This window comes from Meleagris gallopavo, chromosome 20 (assembly GCF_905368555.1).
Source record: "Meleagris gallopavo chromosome 20, MGAL_WU_HG_1.1, whole genome shotgun sequence".
Lineage (NCBI taxonomy): Eukaryota > Metazoa > Chordata > Aves > Galliformes > Phasianidae > Meleagris > Meleagris gallopavo.
In genome coordinates this window covers 5,635,267-5,648,245 of record NC_139423.1, presented here as the reverse complement: position 1 = coordinate 5,648,245, position 12,979 = coordinate 5,635,267, and the positions used below count along the sequence as shown (strand labels likewise).

General features: G+C 59.2%; 1 protein-coding gene across 8 annotated transcripts; it reads left to right on the top strand.

The window, feature by feature from the left end:
- The first annotated feature begins 278 nt into the window (after positions 1-278).
- CEP131 (centrosomal protein 131) lies at positions 279-12,237 on the top strand. Of its 8 annotated transcripts, none has more exons than XM_085240388.1 (26): positions 282-620; positions 1,290-1,375; positions 2,002-2,111; positions 2,462-2,580; positions 3,007-3,120; positions 3,223-3,372; positions 3,690-3,807; positions 4,386-4,499; positions 5,447-5,615; positions 5,766-5,845; positions 5,974-6,156; positions 6,464-6,655; positions 6,767-6,904; positions 7,382-7,507; positions 7,604-7,720; positions 8,570-8,599; positions 8,989-9,091; positions 9,238-9,439; positions 9,661-9,768; positions 9,853-9,970; positions 10,180-10,254; positions 10,337-10,479; positions 10,614-10,791; positions 10,872-11,068; positions 11,859-11,919; positions 11,993-12,237. In XM_085240388.1, exons 1-26 carry the CDS (start codon positions 427-429, stop codon positions 12,065-12,067), a joined length of 3,300 nt encoding a protein of 1,099 aa, XP_085096514.1. In that variant the 5' UTR covers positions 282-426; the 3' UTR covers positions 12,068-12,237. The 8 variants fall into 8 exon arrangements, 7 of the variants coding, with proteins under 7 accessions (XP_085096517.1, XP_085096514.1, XP_085096512.1 ...); XM_085240386.1 differs by having other exon boundaries at positions 5,745-5,845; XM_085240387.1 differs by having other exon boundaries at positions 283-594; positions 1,997-2,111; positions 5,745-5,845.
- Positions 12,238-12,979: the final 742 nt, after the last annotated feature.

Sequence of the window (12,979 nt, the reverse complement as noted above, 5' to 3'; positions counted from 1 at the left end):
CCTGCGGCTGCCTCCGAGTGGTTGCTGGGCCCTCGGCCCTCACAGTCCCCGTCCCAGAGCCCCTTCGGACCCAGAGCCCCTTTAGACGCACAGCCCGCGCCCCCGGACCCCGCAGCGCTCCCAGCCGCGCCCACGTCTCTCCCAACTCCCGCCCCCTTTTTCACCTCAGCCAATCCCGCTCTTTGCTCCGCCCCGCGTAGCTCCGCCCGTTCTCCCTCTGACCGACAGCCGCCTCATCCAATGGCGCGGCCCCCGCCCCCTTCGCGCTGACCAATGAGGGCGGGCGGACGGCGCGGGCAGGTGGGGGGCGGGGCGAGGCCTGGGGCCGGCGAGGCGGCTGCACCCGGGCCGGGGGTCCGGCGGGCTGCGGGGCCGCGCGGTCGGGTCGGGGCCGCCGCGTGGGGCCGTTCCTCGCCCCGCCGCAGGATGAGGAGCGCCCGGAGCAGCTGCTCGTGCGCGGGCGGCGCCGTGGAGCTGAGCCTCACCGGGCTGCCCGTGCCCGTGACGCGACGGCCCGGCAGCGCCTCGCCCGCCAAGCACGTGGTGCGCTCCGTGTCGGTCGTCGGCGATGGGAAAACCAAAAGGAACGCGCTGGTGGGTGATGCTGTGCTGGGGACGAGGTGGGTCGGGACGGGGGGTTTCGGGGGCTGCGTCAGAGCGGCCAGGGGGGTGGGAGATGGGGCTGGGCAGGGAGGAGCACGGTGCCGTTGTACGAGGACAGGGGCGGAGTGCTTTGGTTGGGGAGGAATAACTGAGCGCATCGGTGTGGGTACGGGGCTGAGCTGCTGGGAAGGACCTGCGGGTCCTGGAGGCCGCTGGTTGAGTTGTCATTGACTGACCGTGTGCCAGCAGCCTGCCCTGTGGCCAAGAAGGCCGTTGGTTCCCTGGGGTGCATTGCACGGAGGTGCTCCCCTCTGCTCTGCCCCGGGGAGGGCACATCTGGAGCGCTAGGAGATACCCAGACTCACCTGCATGCTCTCCTGCTCTGAGGATCCTGCTGGAGGAGGGCTTCTCTGCCGGCTGAGAGCCTCAGTGGCTGAGTGGTTGCTGCTGCCTTGGCGTTCTGCCTCGGTGTTTGTTTGCCGGGCAGGTAACGAGCACAGCCTTGCTGTGTGCTGGGGAGCTCAGCAAACAAGCACGGCCCCACCTGCTCAGCGGGAGCCTGGCAGGGTGCTGGGGGTACCCACGTTGTTAGTGGGGTGTCTGAGCACCATGGCAGGGCTGGCAGGGCAGCACCCACCCGAGCTCTTATTGGCGATCCCCACTGAGTTTTGCTTTCTCCTCCCCAGGAGGATGCAGGATCCCGGGCCATCAACAACCTCCGGAGGTCCAACAGCACCACCCAGGTCAACCAGCGGGCAAACAGCACGCACAGGTATGGCTGCGGTGTGTGAAGCACTGCTCTGCCTGCTCTCCTGTCCCACCAGGAAACCAAAGCCGTGAACAGCCAGGCACTGAGATGTTCTGTCACACACAGTGCAGGTTCTAACCTGGTTTTGCAAAACTGAGGTCCCCTGTATTCAGGGAAGGGCATGTGACTGGGGACTGGGGAAATAAGGATGGAGCTTCTCGCTTGCAGCAACTCCTTCTGGACTTACCTGAGTGTAGTTGGGCTGAGATAGAAGAGGGCAGTTCTTTTGACTCCACTGACCTCCCAGAGCCTGTCTTTGAATAGAAATTTTCAGTTCTTTTGCCCTTCAATATATTTTCTCTCTACACACCCTGCAGAAGCATAACTGTGTAAAAAGGTATCATTCATAGATTTGTGGCTGTGTGATGATTCTCTGTCCGTTTTTCCCCATGCCTCGGCGTGCTGTGCCTTTGTCAGCCACTGCTGTGCTGCAGCCACGCTGCTGAGCCCAGATCAGAGCAGGCTTCTTGCTGGAGCAGCCTGAGTGATGGGAATCCCGCTGTGACTGCCTCGTTGCCATGTGCATGCATTCAATGTTAACCCCAGGACACGTATCCTTTCCTTCTCTTTGCCTTCGGGCTGAAGCTCAGAGCAGACAGGAGACTTCCTGACCTTCTTTGAGAGCAGTTCTGGTGGAAGAAAGAAGGTGGCGAGTGTGAGCAAAACCCCTCTGGAAAAGAAAACCACGTGGAACATCCTGGTGAGGGTTGTAGGCTGAGCTGGCTGCTGGCACTAGGAGCAGAGCGTGGGGTGGGGGTCTGGTGGGAGGGATTCCCCAAGGTCTGAGCGCAGTGGGAATACGGGGTGTCCGTGGCAGCTGGGCTGATCCCTGCTCCACCTACAGCTACAGTTGGCACAGTATCTTAAGTCCAGGGTTGTGGCTGCAGCCCCATGCACCTGGCTCTGAGGGAAGCAGGTGGCAGTGCAGGAGGACCGCAGTGCTGCAGAGCTGAGATATTCCCTTGCATGAGGGGGAAGTTGGTTTCTGGAGGAAGAACAAGGGGCTGGTTTGGTGCTTGCTCACTCTTATTCGTGTTCCCCCCATGGCAGGACGATCAGCCACGAATCTTCCCCGGTCCCTCTGGCTCCCGCCCCGCCGAGCCTCCAGCAGGCATGAGGAAAAAGGAAGCCACCGTGCTCCTAGCAGCCAATTTCACAGCCAACAATAGGTAGGAGGGGTGGCCCTGAGCCAGCAACCTGCAGGCCTGGTGCTGAAGGAACCAAACAGAAAATGCTTGGGCAGAGGAGGCGGTGCCTGTGCTGTGCTTGTGCTGTGCTGGGCCCTGGTGGGAACGTGCTTGGGAGCTACGAAGGAGCGTGGTTCATTTGGGTTGAGGCCACTCGAGTTCTGGGAAGGGGAATGAGTAAGATGTGAAACCCTTGGAGCTGGGCAAGTTTTAAGTGTGAATGTTCAGCACAGTGTGAGCAGCAGGCTGTTGTGTCTGTTGGGCTGTGTGCATTGTCTGAGGGGTAACAGCTCCTGCATCCTCCCCTGTTGCTGCAAGGAATGCCGGAGGCAGTGGTGAAGGTCACTGTGCAGTACGTGCTGTCCCCTTCAGATCCAGTCATCATCTGTTCTTTTCCATATATGCAAGGAGCAACAAGGGCGCGATGGGGAACTGTGTCACCACCATGGTGCACAATAACTATTCCACCACTGACAAGGGCCCTGCACCCAAAAGCTCCAACCAGGCTCCAAGCTCCCTCAAGTAAGTGTGGGCCAGCTGCTGGTCTGGGGGCTGCACTGACCCCATGTTTGTGTCAGGCAGAGCCGGCTGGGGTGGTTCCAGTGGCTTTATCTTCTGCCTTAGCAACGTCATCAAAGCGACTGCGAACGAGGACAGCGAGAGCAGCAGCTTCATGAAGTCTCAGAAGAATTTCTCCAGCAACAATATCATGACCCGCAACAACAACAGCAGCCTGCCCCGGAGGAAGGAGGTGACGGAAGAGGAGGCAGAGAGGTGAGCTGGGTGGGTGGGAGAGGCAGCAGGATGGCATGGGACCGGGTTTGTTGTTGTCTTGTGGGACTCTGGGCCTGGGAACTGCTTCTCTTGGCATACAGGGTTGAGCGGCTTCTCCCTGCCTGCCATTGAGCCAAAGAGCTCAGTGCTCTTTGCGTTATCCCAATCAAAAGAACGTGTTCCTCTGCGCTCTTGAGCTGAACCAATTTGTCCTACCTCGCTGGGCTGGGGCGCAGGGCTGGGCTGAGCAGTCCCTGCTTTGCTGTGGCAGGAGGTGATGGTGGGGGGCCGTGGGGCTGATGCTACTTCCCTTGCAGGTTCATCCAGCAGGTGAACCTTGCTGCCGTGACCATCCAGCGCTGGTACCGACGGCACTCGCAGCGGCGCAGGGCGGGAGCGGCGGCTCTGGGGCGCTTGCTGGCTGCCAAGAGGGAGGTCTGTCCCCTGACTTTCCCTTACCATCGCATCTACCAGCCCAAAGCTGAGCTGCGGGGCACGGGGGGGCTTTGCTCTCGCATTGCAGCGGCTCCTGTCCCTGTCAGGGTGCCGTGGGATGCAGTCGGGAGCCTCTGCAGCAGCAGGCAGGGAGAATGGGGCAGAGTTTGTGCTGTTGCTGTCTTGGGTGCTCTCATGGTCGGAGGAGGGAAGCCCTCTTGCAGCTCACTGCAGTGAACCAGTGACAATTGGCTCGTTAGGGAGTGACGTGTCATCCGCAGCTATTTGTGTTTCGTTGTGTTTAATAATTTATCCAAATAACAAAGAGCACTGTAGCTCTTGTTTGTGAGATGCTATTTTTAAACCTTGTCTCCTTGGTGGTTTCAGCCTCGGATGACTAATAATTACATTTGGTATCTAGAGAAAAGAAGTTGCTGCGAAGTGGAGCTTTTTGGAGGGGTCTTTCCCTGCGAGGAGGGTGGGCTGTGGGATGGGGTGACTTTGAGGGGCGCATCCCTCCCCACTGCTTTGGATGTGGACGAGCTCCCGGTCACAGCACTGACCTTTCTCTCTGGAAGGAAAGGCAGCAGCAGGAGGAGAGAAACGTCCTGGATTTGCGTGACAGGAAGGATGAGGAACGCCGGAAGATCCGGGAGGAGAAGGCACGGCTGGCACGGCGTGCTGCCATCCAGGTAGGGACGAGGCCCTGCGCCGTGCCCTGCGCTGCAGCTGTACCTCAGCCTCTCCTCTGCATCTCTAGGGGCTTTCCACGAAGCTGAATTCTAGTGAGCGCTCCCTGTGGAGGCTGAGGTGCCACAGAGCAGTTTCCTTTGCGCTCCCGCCAAGCTTGGCAGCTCACCCAGTGCTGGTTTCCATTAAGATCTCAGGGAAAAGGAGACTGCGCTCAAACTGAAGGCAATAACCGCAGCTCCTCGGGGCGGCCAAGGACGAGAGAGGTCCCCTGGGGGTCTGTCCTTGGGCTCGGGTCGCTCTGTGTTGTGCTGAGCTCTGCTCTGTGCTCCTGGCACTGATGCAGGAAGCACCTCGCTGTCCTTGCCGTGTTCTTGGCAGCCCTTGATGGCAGGAGGGGACGGGTGCTCCTGGAGCACAGATGAGGGGCTGGGGCCTGTTACAGACCTCAGGGAATTGCTCATTTGGATTGCAGTAGAGCTGGGAAGAGTTTTAAAAGCCCCAGTTTCTCTTTGGCCTATATGGAGTCACGTTTCAGGGGAGTGCTGCGGGAGGCACAGCAGTGAGCAGCTGTGAAATGCTGCAGCAGCCTTGCAAACACGTGCTCGTGCCTTCGGTGATTTCCCAGAACACAGCTAAAGCAGCCCCCAGGCACTGCTTTGCTTGGCCCTTGAGCTGCTGATGCAATGTGGTCCATTCGGAGGTCCTTCGCAGAGCAGCAAAGCACGCTGCACAAGGGCATGCAGGACCTCGTCCGCCACCACCCCTCTGCTCCCAGTAGCAAGGAGCAGAGCTGCTCTTCCTGTGCTTGCACTTTGTCTGAGCAGAGTTGGCCTTGTTAACCATGCAGAGCTGGCTGTGCTGTGCGGTGCTGTCTCTTAGCCCTTGTTCTGCTGTGTCAGCACCACCCTGTGCTGGGCAAGAACTGATGACTTCTCTGTCCCTACAGGAGCTGCACCAGAAAAGGGCCCAAAAGGCTTCCGACACGAAGCGCTTGGCAGAAGAAGAGCTGGCTCAGGTGAAGGAGAGCAGAAGGATAGCAAAGAAAAAGCCTGCCAAGCCTGCTTCTGCACGGAACGGCAGTCCAGCCAGCAGCAGCATCAAAGCCAACAACGCCAGTGAGTCCCTGCTGCAGGTCTCCATGCTTTGGAGCAGTGTGTGGCAGGGGAAGGAGGGTGTTGGAGGGGCGGTTCTCGCTCTGGGGAGCTGTTTGTTGCAAGCACATGAGAATAGTCTGCTTCCTGCAGATGCCAATTTCCATTCTGTAGCTGCAGAGCCAGAATCAAGCGGCCTCGCAGAGCTCAGCTCTGCGCCTTCACAGGATCATGATGTGGAGGACAAGCTGCAGGTGGGTCTGGCTTCGCCTTGAGGTGCTCCTGGCACAAACTGTTCTGCTGGGGTGGCTTTGGAGCTTGGGTTTGCTTCCGTGGAGATCCAGCAAACTTTGACTCTAAGCTACGTTATCATCTCGTTCAGGATGTGAGCTCCAGAGAGACAGGAGGCGAGGATCTGGAGACGGTGGTGACTGCTGTCAGCAGGGCTCCATCCAAGGTGACGCTCAGTGAGCTGCTGGACACACTCAGGCTGCTGGAGGAAGAACCAGAGCTGCTGCCTCCTCCAAAGCAATTCAAGAAAGACAAATACACCTGGGTAGATGGGGTAAGGAGGGGGCTGGGGAGAGATGCACTGGTCCCAGGAAGAGCTTCCTCACTTGTGGGTTATGGAGAGCAGGAAGGCTGGGAAACGTGGCTGGTTCCCTGCCACTGGGTGTGCTGGAGAAGGTAGTGGAGGAGTTTGGAGCAGCTGGGGTGTCCCCAGGGAGAAGCAAAACCTGTGAGGGCTGAGCACAAAGGATGGGGCTGCTCCCTGGAGCAGATGGAGGGCTGAGTTGCAGTTGCAGCCCCTCCAAGCCTCCCACGCTGCTGGAGCTGCAGTGTCCCATGCAACAGCTGCATCCACCCTGCAGGAGCCCGGCTCCAACTCCCTGACTGCTGACAACTTGGAGAAATTTGGGAAGCTGAACCACTCCCCTGGTGTCCCTGAGGATGGGGCCCTGCTCTCGGAGGCCAAACTCCAAAGTATCATCAGTTTCTTGGATGAGATGGAGAAGTCTGAGCAGGAGAGGCCCAGATCTGCCACCTCGGCCACACAGCGGGAGGTGAGCAGTGGGTTGTGCTGGGGGGGTGGACCCCGCTGGGATGGACCTCTGCCCTTGCCAAGGTTCCACGTGGTCTCTACCTTCCCTTATTCTTTTTTTACCCTATCCCAGGGGCTCCTGTCTGAAGAGGAGCTGGCGCACTTGGAGCAGGCGTCAGCTGTTGCCACAGAAGTCACGAGCTCCATCATGAGGCTGAAACTGGAAGTGGAGGAGAAGAAGCGAGCCATCAGCCTGCTGCAGACAGCCTTGGTGTGTGAGCCAGATGCTCTTGCTTGCTGGGAAGGAGGACAAAGAGCCCTCAGCAGATGTTCTTTGGAGCAGTGGCTTTGAAGCACAAGATTACAGCTTTCCTGCCTGTGCCCAGCAGAGCATAGCGCTGCAGAGAGCTCGTGGGCAGCCAGACATGCAGCGATCTTGGTCCTTGTTAACATGGGAAAAGATCTGCAAGATCTTTCCTGGTCTGCTGTGGGCTTCTCTTGGCTGCCTGCTGTTCGAAGTTTGTCTTGGCCAGACCAGAAGCCCTCAGTCCTGGGCTGGACTCCTTCCCTTTGTCATCGGGGCTTTGGGCTGCCTTGCTGAGCAGGGCAGGTGGCTTGTGCATCCCAGTAGCTGCTCCTGGTGGTTCTGGCCCAGAGTGCCCTCCAGGTTTAATAGTTATCTCCTGTGCATGTGCTGTTGCAGCTACTCCTTCTCATGTCTTGTGGTTCTTTCTTCCCTACATAAAAGGCTCAGCAGAGGGAGCTTACTGTCCGGCACGTCAAGCAGACCGAGAAGGAGCTTGGCCACCAGCTCCAGCTGCAGAGGGAGCAGTACGAGGCAGCTATCCAGAGACATCTGGCTTTCATCGACCAGGTAATACCATCCCACCTCAGCCTGCTGTTTCTGCAGCCAGATGTGGGGCTGGCTGTGCCCTGCCTGGTTGCCTGATTCTTTTTTCACCCTTCTCAGCTCATTGATGACAAGAAGGTGCTGAGCGAGAAGTGTGAGACTGTGGTGGCTGAGCTGAAACAAGTGGACCAGAAGTACAGCAAGAAGCTCACCGAGATGCAGGAGCAGCACGAGCTGGTGAGGGGAGAGGGCAGGTGGACTGCAGGGAGAGGGGATGAGGCTCCGAGCAGTGTGGTTTTGCACCTCAGGGAAGCCCAGTTGCTGGCTGTAGGTAGTGAGGCACAGGGCTTTGCCCTGGCTACCTAAGAGGCTGTGCTGCCTGAAGCTGGGTGCATGGGACTGGCTGAGTGGTGGCACAAACCCAGCGCCACAGAGGAATGTGTGCCTGTGGCTGTCTCCTGTGCTGGGTTACATCCAACCCCCTTTGCAGGAGCAGGGGTGCCCTCAGAACTAAGTGAGGAGAAGATGATAGAGCAGCGTGGGGCGTTTGGGTCACACAGCAGAGTTCTGTGGGTGTCATGATGCTCCTTCTGCCACCTGTCCCTGGATGTGGGGCTGTGTGGTCCTGCTGCAATGCTACTGCTGGTCCTTGCCCTCTTGCCCCGCAGATGGGGACAGCTTGCCTTGTCTCTGCTGCTTTGTGGCCCCACTGTGGGCCTCATCCTGCTGACCTGCTCCCTCTCGTCCTCGTCCAGAACTCCTGCAGTGTTCACACAGGTCTGTTCAGCCCTCACGCAAAAACAGCAAATACTTGCTGGGCTCATGTTGCCATGCTGCTGTGCTTTGAGGACGAAGCCAGCATGGTATTGCTGTGCCTGGATTTGCTGCTGCAGTGCCTCAGTTCCCTTTCCCTGCTCCCAGCAGGAACAGCCCAGGAGCTTCTCTTCTTCCCCTGAGTCCCTGATGGTTGTCCCTGCTCTCCCATGCTTGTGACCATTTGGTTTTACTTCTTCCCTGCTTTCTCCTCTCCCCCCGTCATTCTGTGATTCCCTTTCTCTCTCCCTCTCCTCCTTTCTTTCTCCCCAGGTCTGGCGTGCTTTGGGCCCCTTTTGTGAGGTAAATGCATCCTTCACTCTTCTTGTGTCTTTGTCCTTCTGCCTGCATGCACCAACCCATCCGCCCTGCAGCAGGGCTGGGTGTGTGGACACCCCTTCCCCACAGCTGTGGGATGGGAGACTCCCATGCAGCAGAGCCTCAGCCCCATGTCCCCAGGGAAGGGGAGGCTGGAGGAGGAAGGACACACACACCCTGATCTGCAGCCATTGCCCAGCCTCAGGTTCCCCTCTCCTCTCTGATAGGTGCTCCCAGCCATGGCCAGCAAGTGTGTGGGCTGCACGCAGCTGAGGACGTCGGCTCCTGCCTGCAATGCCCTTTTCTACAGCTGAATTAATAAGGATTTTCTTCCCTAGTTTCTCTCTGAAGTTTTCCTATTGGCTTCCAAACAGGAGATCAAGAAGCTCAAGGAACTGATGAGTGCAACGGAGAAGATCAGGAGGGAAAAGTGGATTGATGAGAAAACCAAAAAGATCAAAGAGATCACTGTGAAAGGTACGGACCCATTGGATAGAGTTGGAACACAAGAAAACCCGTGCATGTTCTGCTCACCCCTTCCCAACCCATCCGTGCCATTGTGGCCAGGGTTGAGGCACCCACAGAGCTCTGGGATGTGCTGAGCATCCTCCCTTCTGCCCCAGGGCTGGAGCCAGAGATCCAGAAGCTGATCACCAAGCACCGTCAGGACATCCAGAAACTGAAAATGCTGCATGAGGCCGAGCTGCTGCAGTCAGACGAGCGGGCAGCGCAGCGGTACTGCAGGCAGGCGGAGGAGCTGCGGGGACTGCTGGAGCAGCAGAAGGAGGAGCAGAGCCAGCGGGAGAGGGAGCTGGCCCGGCAGCGGTATGTGGGGCTCGTGGCATCCAGCACTCACCCACAGTGGGTTCCTGGTGCTGTTAGCAGTTGGCATCCACATGGGGCAGCCCCAGGAGGTGATATCGGGGCATCCTCCAGAGCTGTGTTGGGTGGCATACAGGGCAGGGTGGAGGGAAAGCCCTGCAGCTCTGTGCTGGGGGCCCAAGTGCCCTGAGCCTGGCGCCTTGCTGAGACCGCTCTGCCCCCAGGTGTGAGAAGCAGCTGGAGCAGGAGGAACAAGCACTGCAGCAGCAGCGGCGCCGGCTCTATGCAGAGGTGGCCGAGGAGAAGGAGCGGCTCAGCCAGCAGGCAGCCAGGTGAGGGCTGGAGCTGGGGGGCAGCTCTGTGCCGTGTGCCGTGTCCCCCTGGCACGCTGTGAGCTGTGGGCTGTGTGTGGGCAGGCAGAGAGCGGAGGTGGAGGAGCTGAGGCGGCAGCTGGAGGTGAGCAGCTCGGCTGTCACCGCTGCGCTGAAGGAGGAGTATGCCAGAGAGAAGGAGGAGCAGGAGAGGCGGCATCAGGTGTGTTGCTCCTCTGTCCCTTGGGGCCTAGCAGCATGAGCAGGGCTGTTCTGGGTGCAGACAGTCCGTTCCCTGTGTCCTGACACAACCAGGAGCCGCGTGCGTGGAGCTGTGTACTGGCACCCTATGGGCAGCATGCACACGTGGGATGAGGGAGGGCCTTGCCCAGCTGTACCCACTGGAGCTGAGCGGTTCTCTTCCATCTGTAGACAGAAGTGAAGGTGCTGAAGGACCGACTGGAGCTCGAGAAACAGGCCTGGGAGGCCAGCTATGTGAAGAAGGAGGTAATGGCTGGGGCTGCCCTGCTTGGGAGGCGCTGTCCTCAGGCTCGGAGCTGATGTTTGCCCCCTCTGTTGCTGTTTCCAGGAAGCCTGGCTGCTCTCCCGGGAGCGGGAGCTGAGGGAGGAGGTGAGGAAGGAGAGGGACAAAGAGATTGAGTTGGTCATCCAGCGCCTGGAGGCCGACATGTCCTCCGCCAAGGAGGAGTGCGAGCGGGCGGCTGAGAACAGGTGGGGAGGGAGAGGGGGTGCTCCCAATTCCCTTCCCTGTCTTCTAAGCCTTGTGCCTGTGCAGGGAGCTCTGGACATGCGCTGGGGATCTCCTGTGTGGCTGCAGCACTGGGCTCTGTCCTCTTCTCCTTTAGGATCAAGAGGATCCGGGACAAGTACGAGGTGGAGCTGCAGGAACTGGAGCGGTCTGAGCGGAAGCTGCAGGAGCGCTGCAACGAGTTGAAGGGGCGGCTGGTGGAACTGGAAGGGGAGAGCATCCGTCTGCAGGGTCTGCTGAAGCACAAGGAGCAGGAGGTGGAGGAGATCCGGAAGGTGAGCAGAGAGAGCAGGGTTGGGGGTCTGGCTCCAGCTCGCTGCATCACAGCACAGGGTCACATTGGTGTCACCTGCAGGTACGGGACCAGCTGTCACAGGAGCGCAGCAGCCTGGCAGAAGTGATCCGGCAGGAGTTTGCAGACAGGCTGGTGGGCACAGAGGAGGAGAACAGGAGGCTGAAGGCAGAGATGGCGGAGCTGCGTGCCCGGCAGCGCCTGGAGCTGGACAGGGTGGTACAGGAGAAGGACCGAGAGCTGGAGGAGGTCCACAGGAGGTGAGGGGCTTTGTGCCGGGCTTGCAGGCACACGGCTGGCCTGGGGGGTTCCTGCTGGTTCAGCATGTGTTCTGCAGCCTGCTGCGGGTCTACATTGAGCTCCTGCATGGACATGGAGGTGGGAAGTAGTTGCCATAGCTCCAGGAGTGCTTCAGGGCTGTAGAGAGCATGGGTTCTGGCACTGCTGGTGCTGGATGGGCGTCAAGCAGCTGGTCCCTTTGCTTTTCCTGCCTGCGGGGGAGGGATTCTGCAAGCAGAACAGGAATCTGACGGGAAAACACATGGTCTTCTGCAGGAGCATTGTCAGTGTGGAGCAGGGGCTGTGCTGGCTGCTGTCTGTGGTACAGGCTGATCCCTCCTGTACCTTTGCAGGGCTGTTCACCACTAGCTGCAGCGAGCAGGCGGAGCTCAGAGGCTTTCCCAGAACCAGCCCAGTGCTTTACTTGGAGAGGCAGGGTCATGCCCTGAGCGTGGGCCAACCCATCACCTCCATGCACGCTAAGCCATGAGCAAGTGTGGGTTTGCCGGGAAGAAATTTCTTTAGTTAATGAAGTCGTGTGAAACTCACGTCCCATTCTTCCTGCAGATGACTTGATTCAAATGCGTAGTGCTACCAAAGTGAATAACAGTGCTCCTAGCATGCAAGGGCACCCCAGGCCCAGAGCAGCTGCTCTGTGGTGCTGCAGCTTGCTTGGGGTGTGGAGGAGAGGGGCAGCTTTTTGCTGTGCCCAGATCCGGGAGTGATGAGAGCTGGGCGCTGGGCTCAGCCTCTCCCCATCTGCCTGCTCAGGGTGAAGACGGCCGTGGCGAGGAAGGAGGAGAATGTGAGCAGCCTTCGGAAGCAGTACGAGGTGAGCAGCTGCTGCCCCTGCTCTTCCTGCGGCACTGCCTGGGCGCAGCTCACCCTGGCTCGCTGTCTCACAGGCTGCAGTGCAGAGAGCCGACCACCTGGAAGCCCTCCTGGAGCAGCAGCGCCGGCAGCTGCTGGCCGCCGAATAGCCTGTGGCACCTGGTGCCTGGGCCCCTACCGTGGGGCCGGGGGTGGCTTCCTTCTTCCCTCCCCTTCTTTTTAACTGGTGCCTCGGGCGGGGGTCCCACTGGGGACACGTGGCAGCGTTTGGATTTCTGGTGGTTGTGTTTTAACAATAAAAGCTGCTCTGGTTTCTACAGCTTTGATCTATATGTCCTTGGGGAGAGGGGAGCCTCTGTTCTGTTGGCATCCAGGGCTTTTTTTGTTTCTTTCCTTTGCTGATGCATGCATCCCTCCCTGCGTGGCCCTGAGCGCGCTGTGCTGGGAGCCGGGGGCTGAGCCCTGTGGGCAGCGGGGGGCCGAGAGCTCTGTGCAGAGGGGAGGTCAGTGCCATGTGCTGGCAGTGGGCTGAGCACAGCCTGTTCCCTGCAGCCTCGGGGGGTGGGGGGAGAGGAGAGCCGTGGCCCAGCAGCTTGCTGTCTGTTCTGCAGCCCCGTTCTGCCTTTCAAATGAAATAGCTGTGAAGTGCAATGGGAGAAGCCAGGCTGCTGGGAGGAGGCTGGACCGGGGCAGGATGCGATCTCACAGCCCTGCAAATCCCTCACCACCTCCCAACAACATTGGGAAACGCCTGCACTGAGCTCACGGCATCCATTTCCTCTCGACAGGCACTGTGTGACCCCTCTTGGGAGGTTTTTTTCTCCAAGAAGGCCAGGGCTGCTGCTCGGGGCCAGCAGATGTTTTCTCATTGGAGTCCCAGGGCTGACACATGCCTTCAGCCAGGCTCTGTGCTACCTGGAGCCCACAGGACAGAGTGCACAGCAGGCACCGCGTGCACAGTGTTCTCTCTGGGTCACCTCTGTGTCACCTCCCATAAAAGCCATCTCCCTGACGGTTGTTTCCCATAAAACACTCCATTTCATGTTGCAAACGGGCCCTAC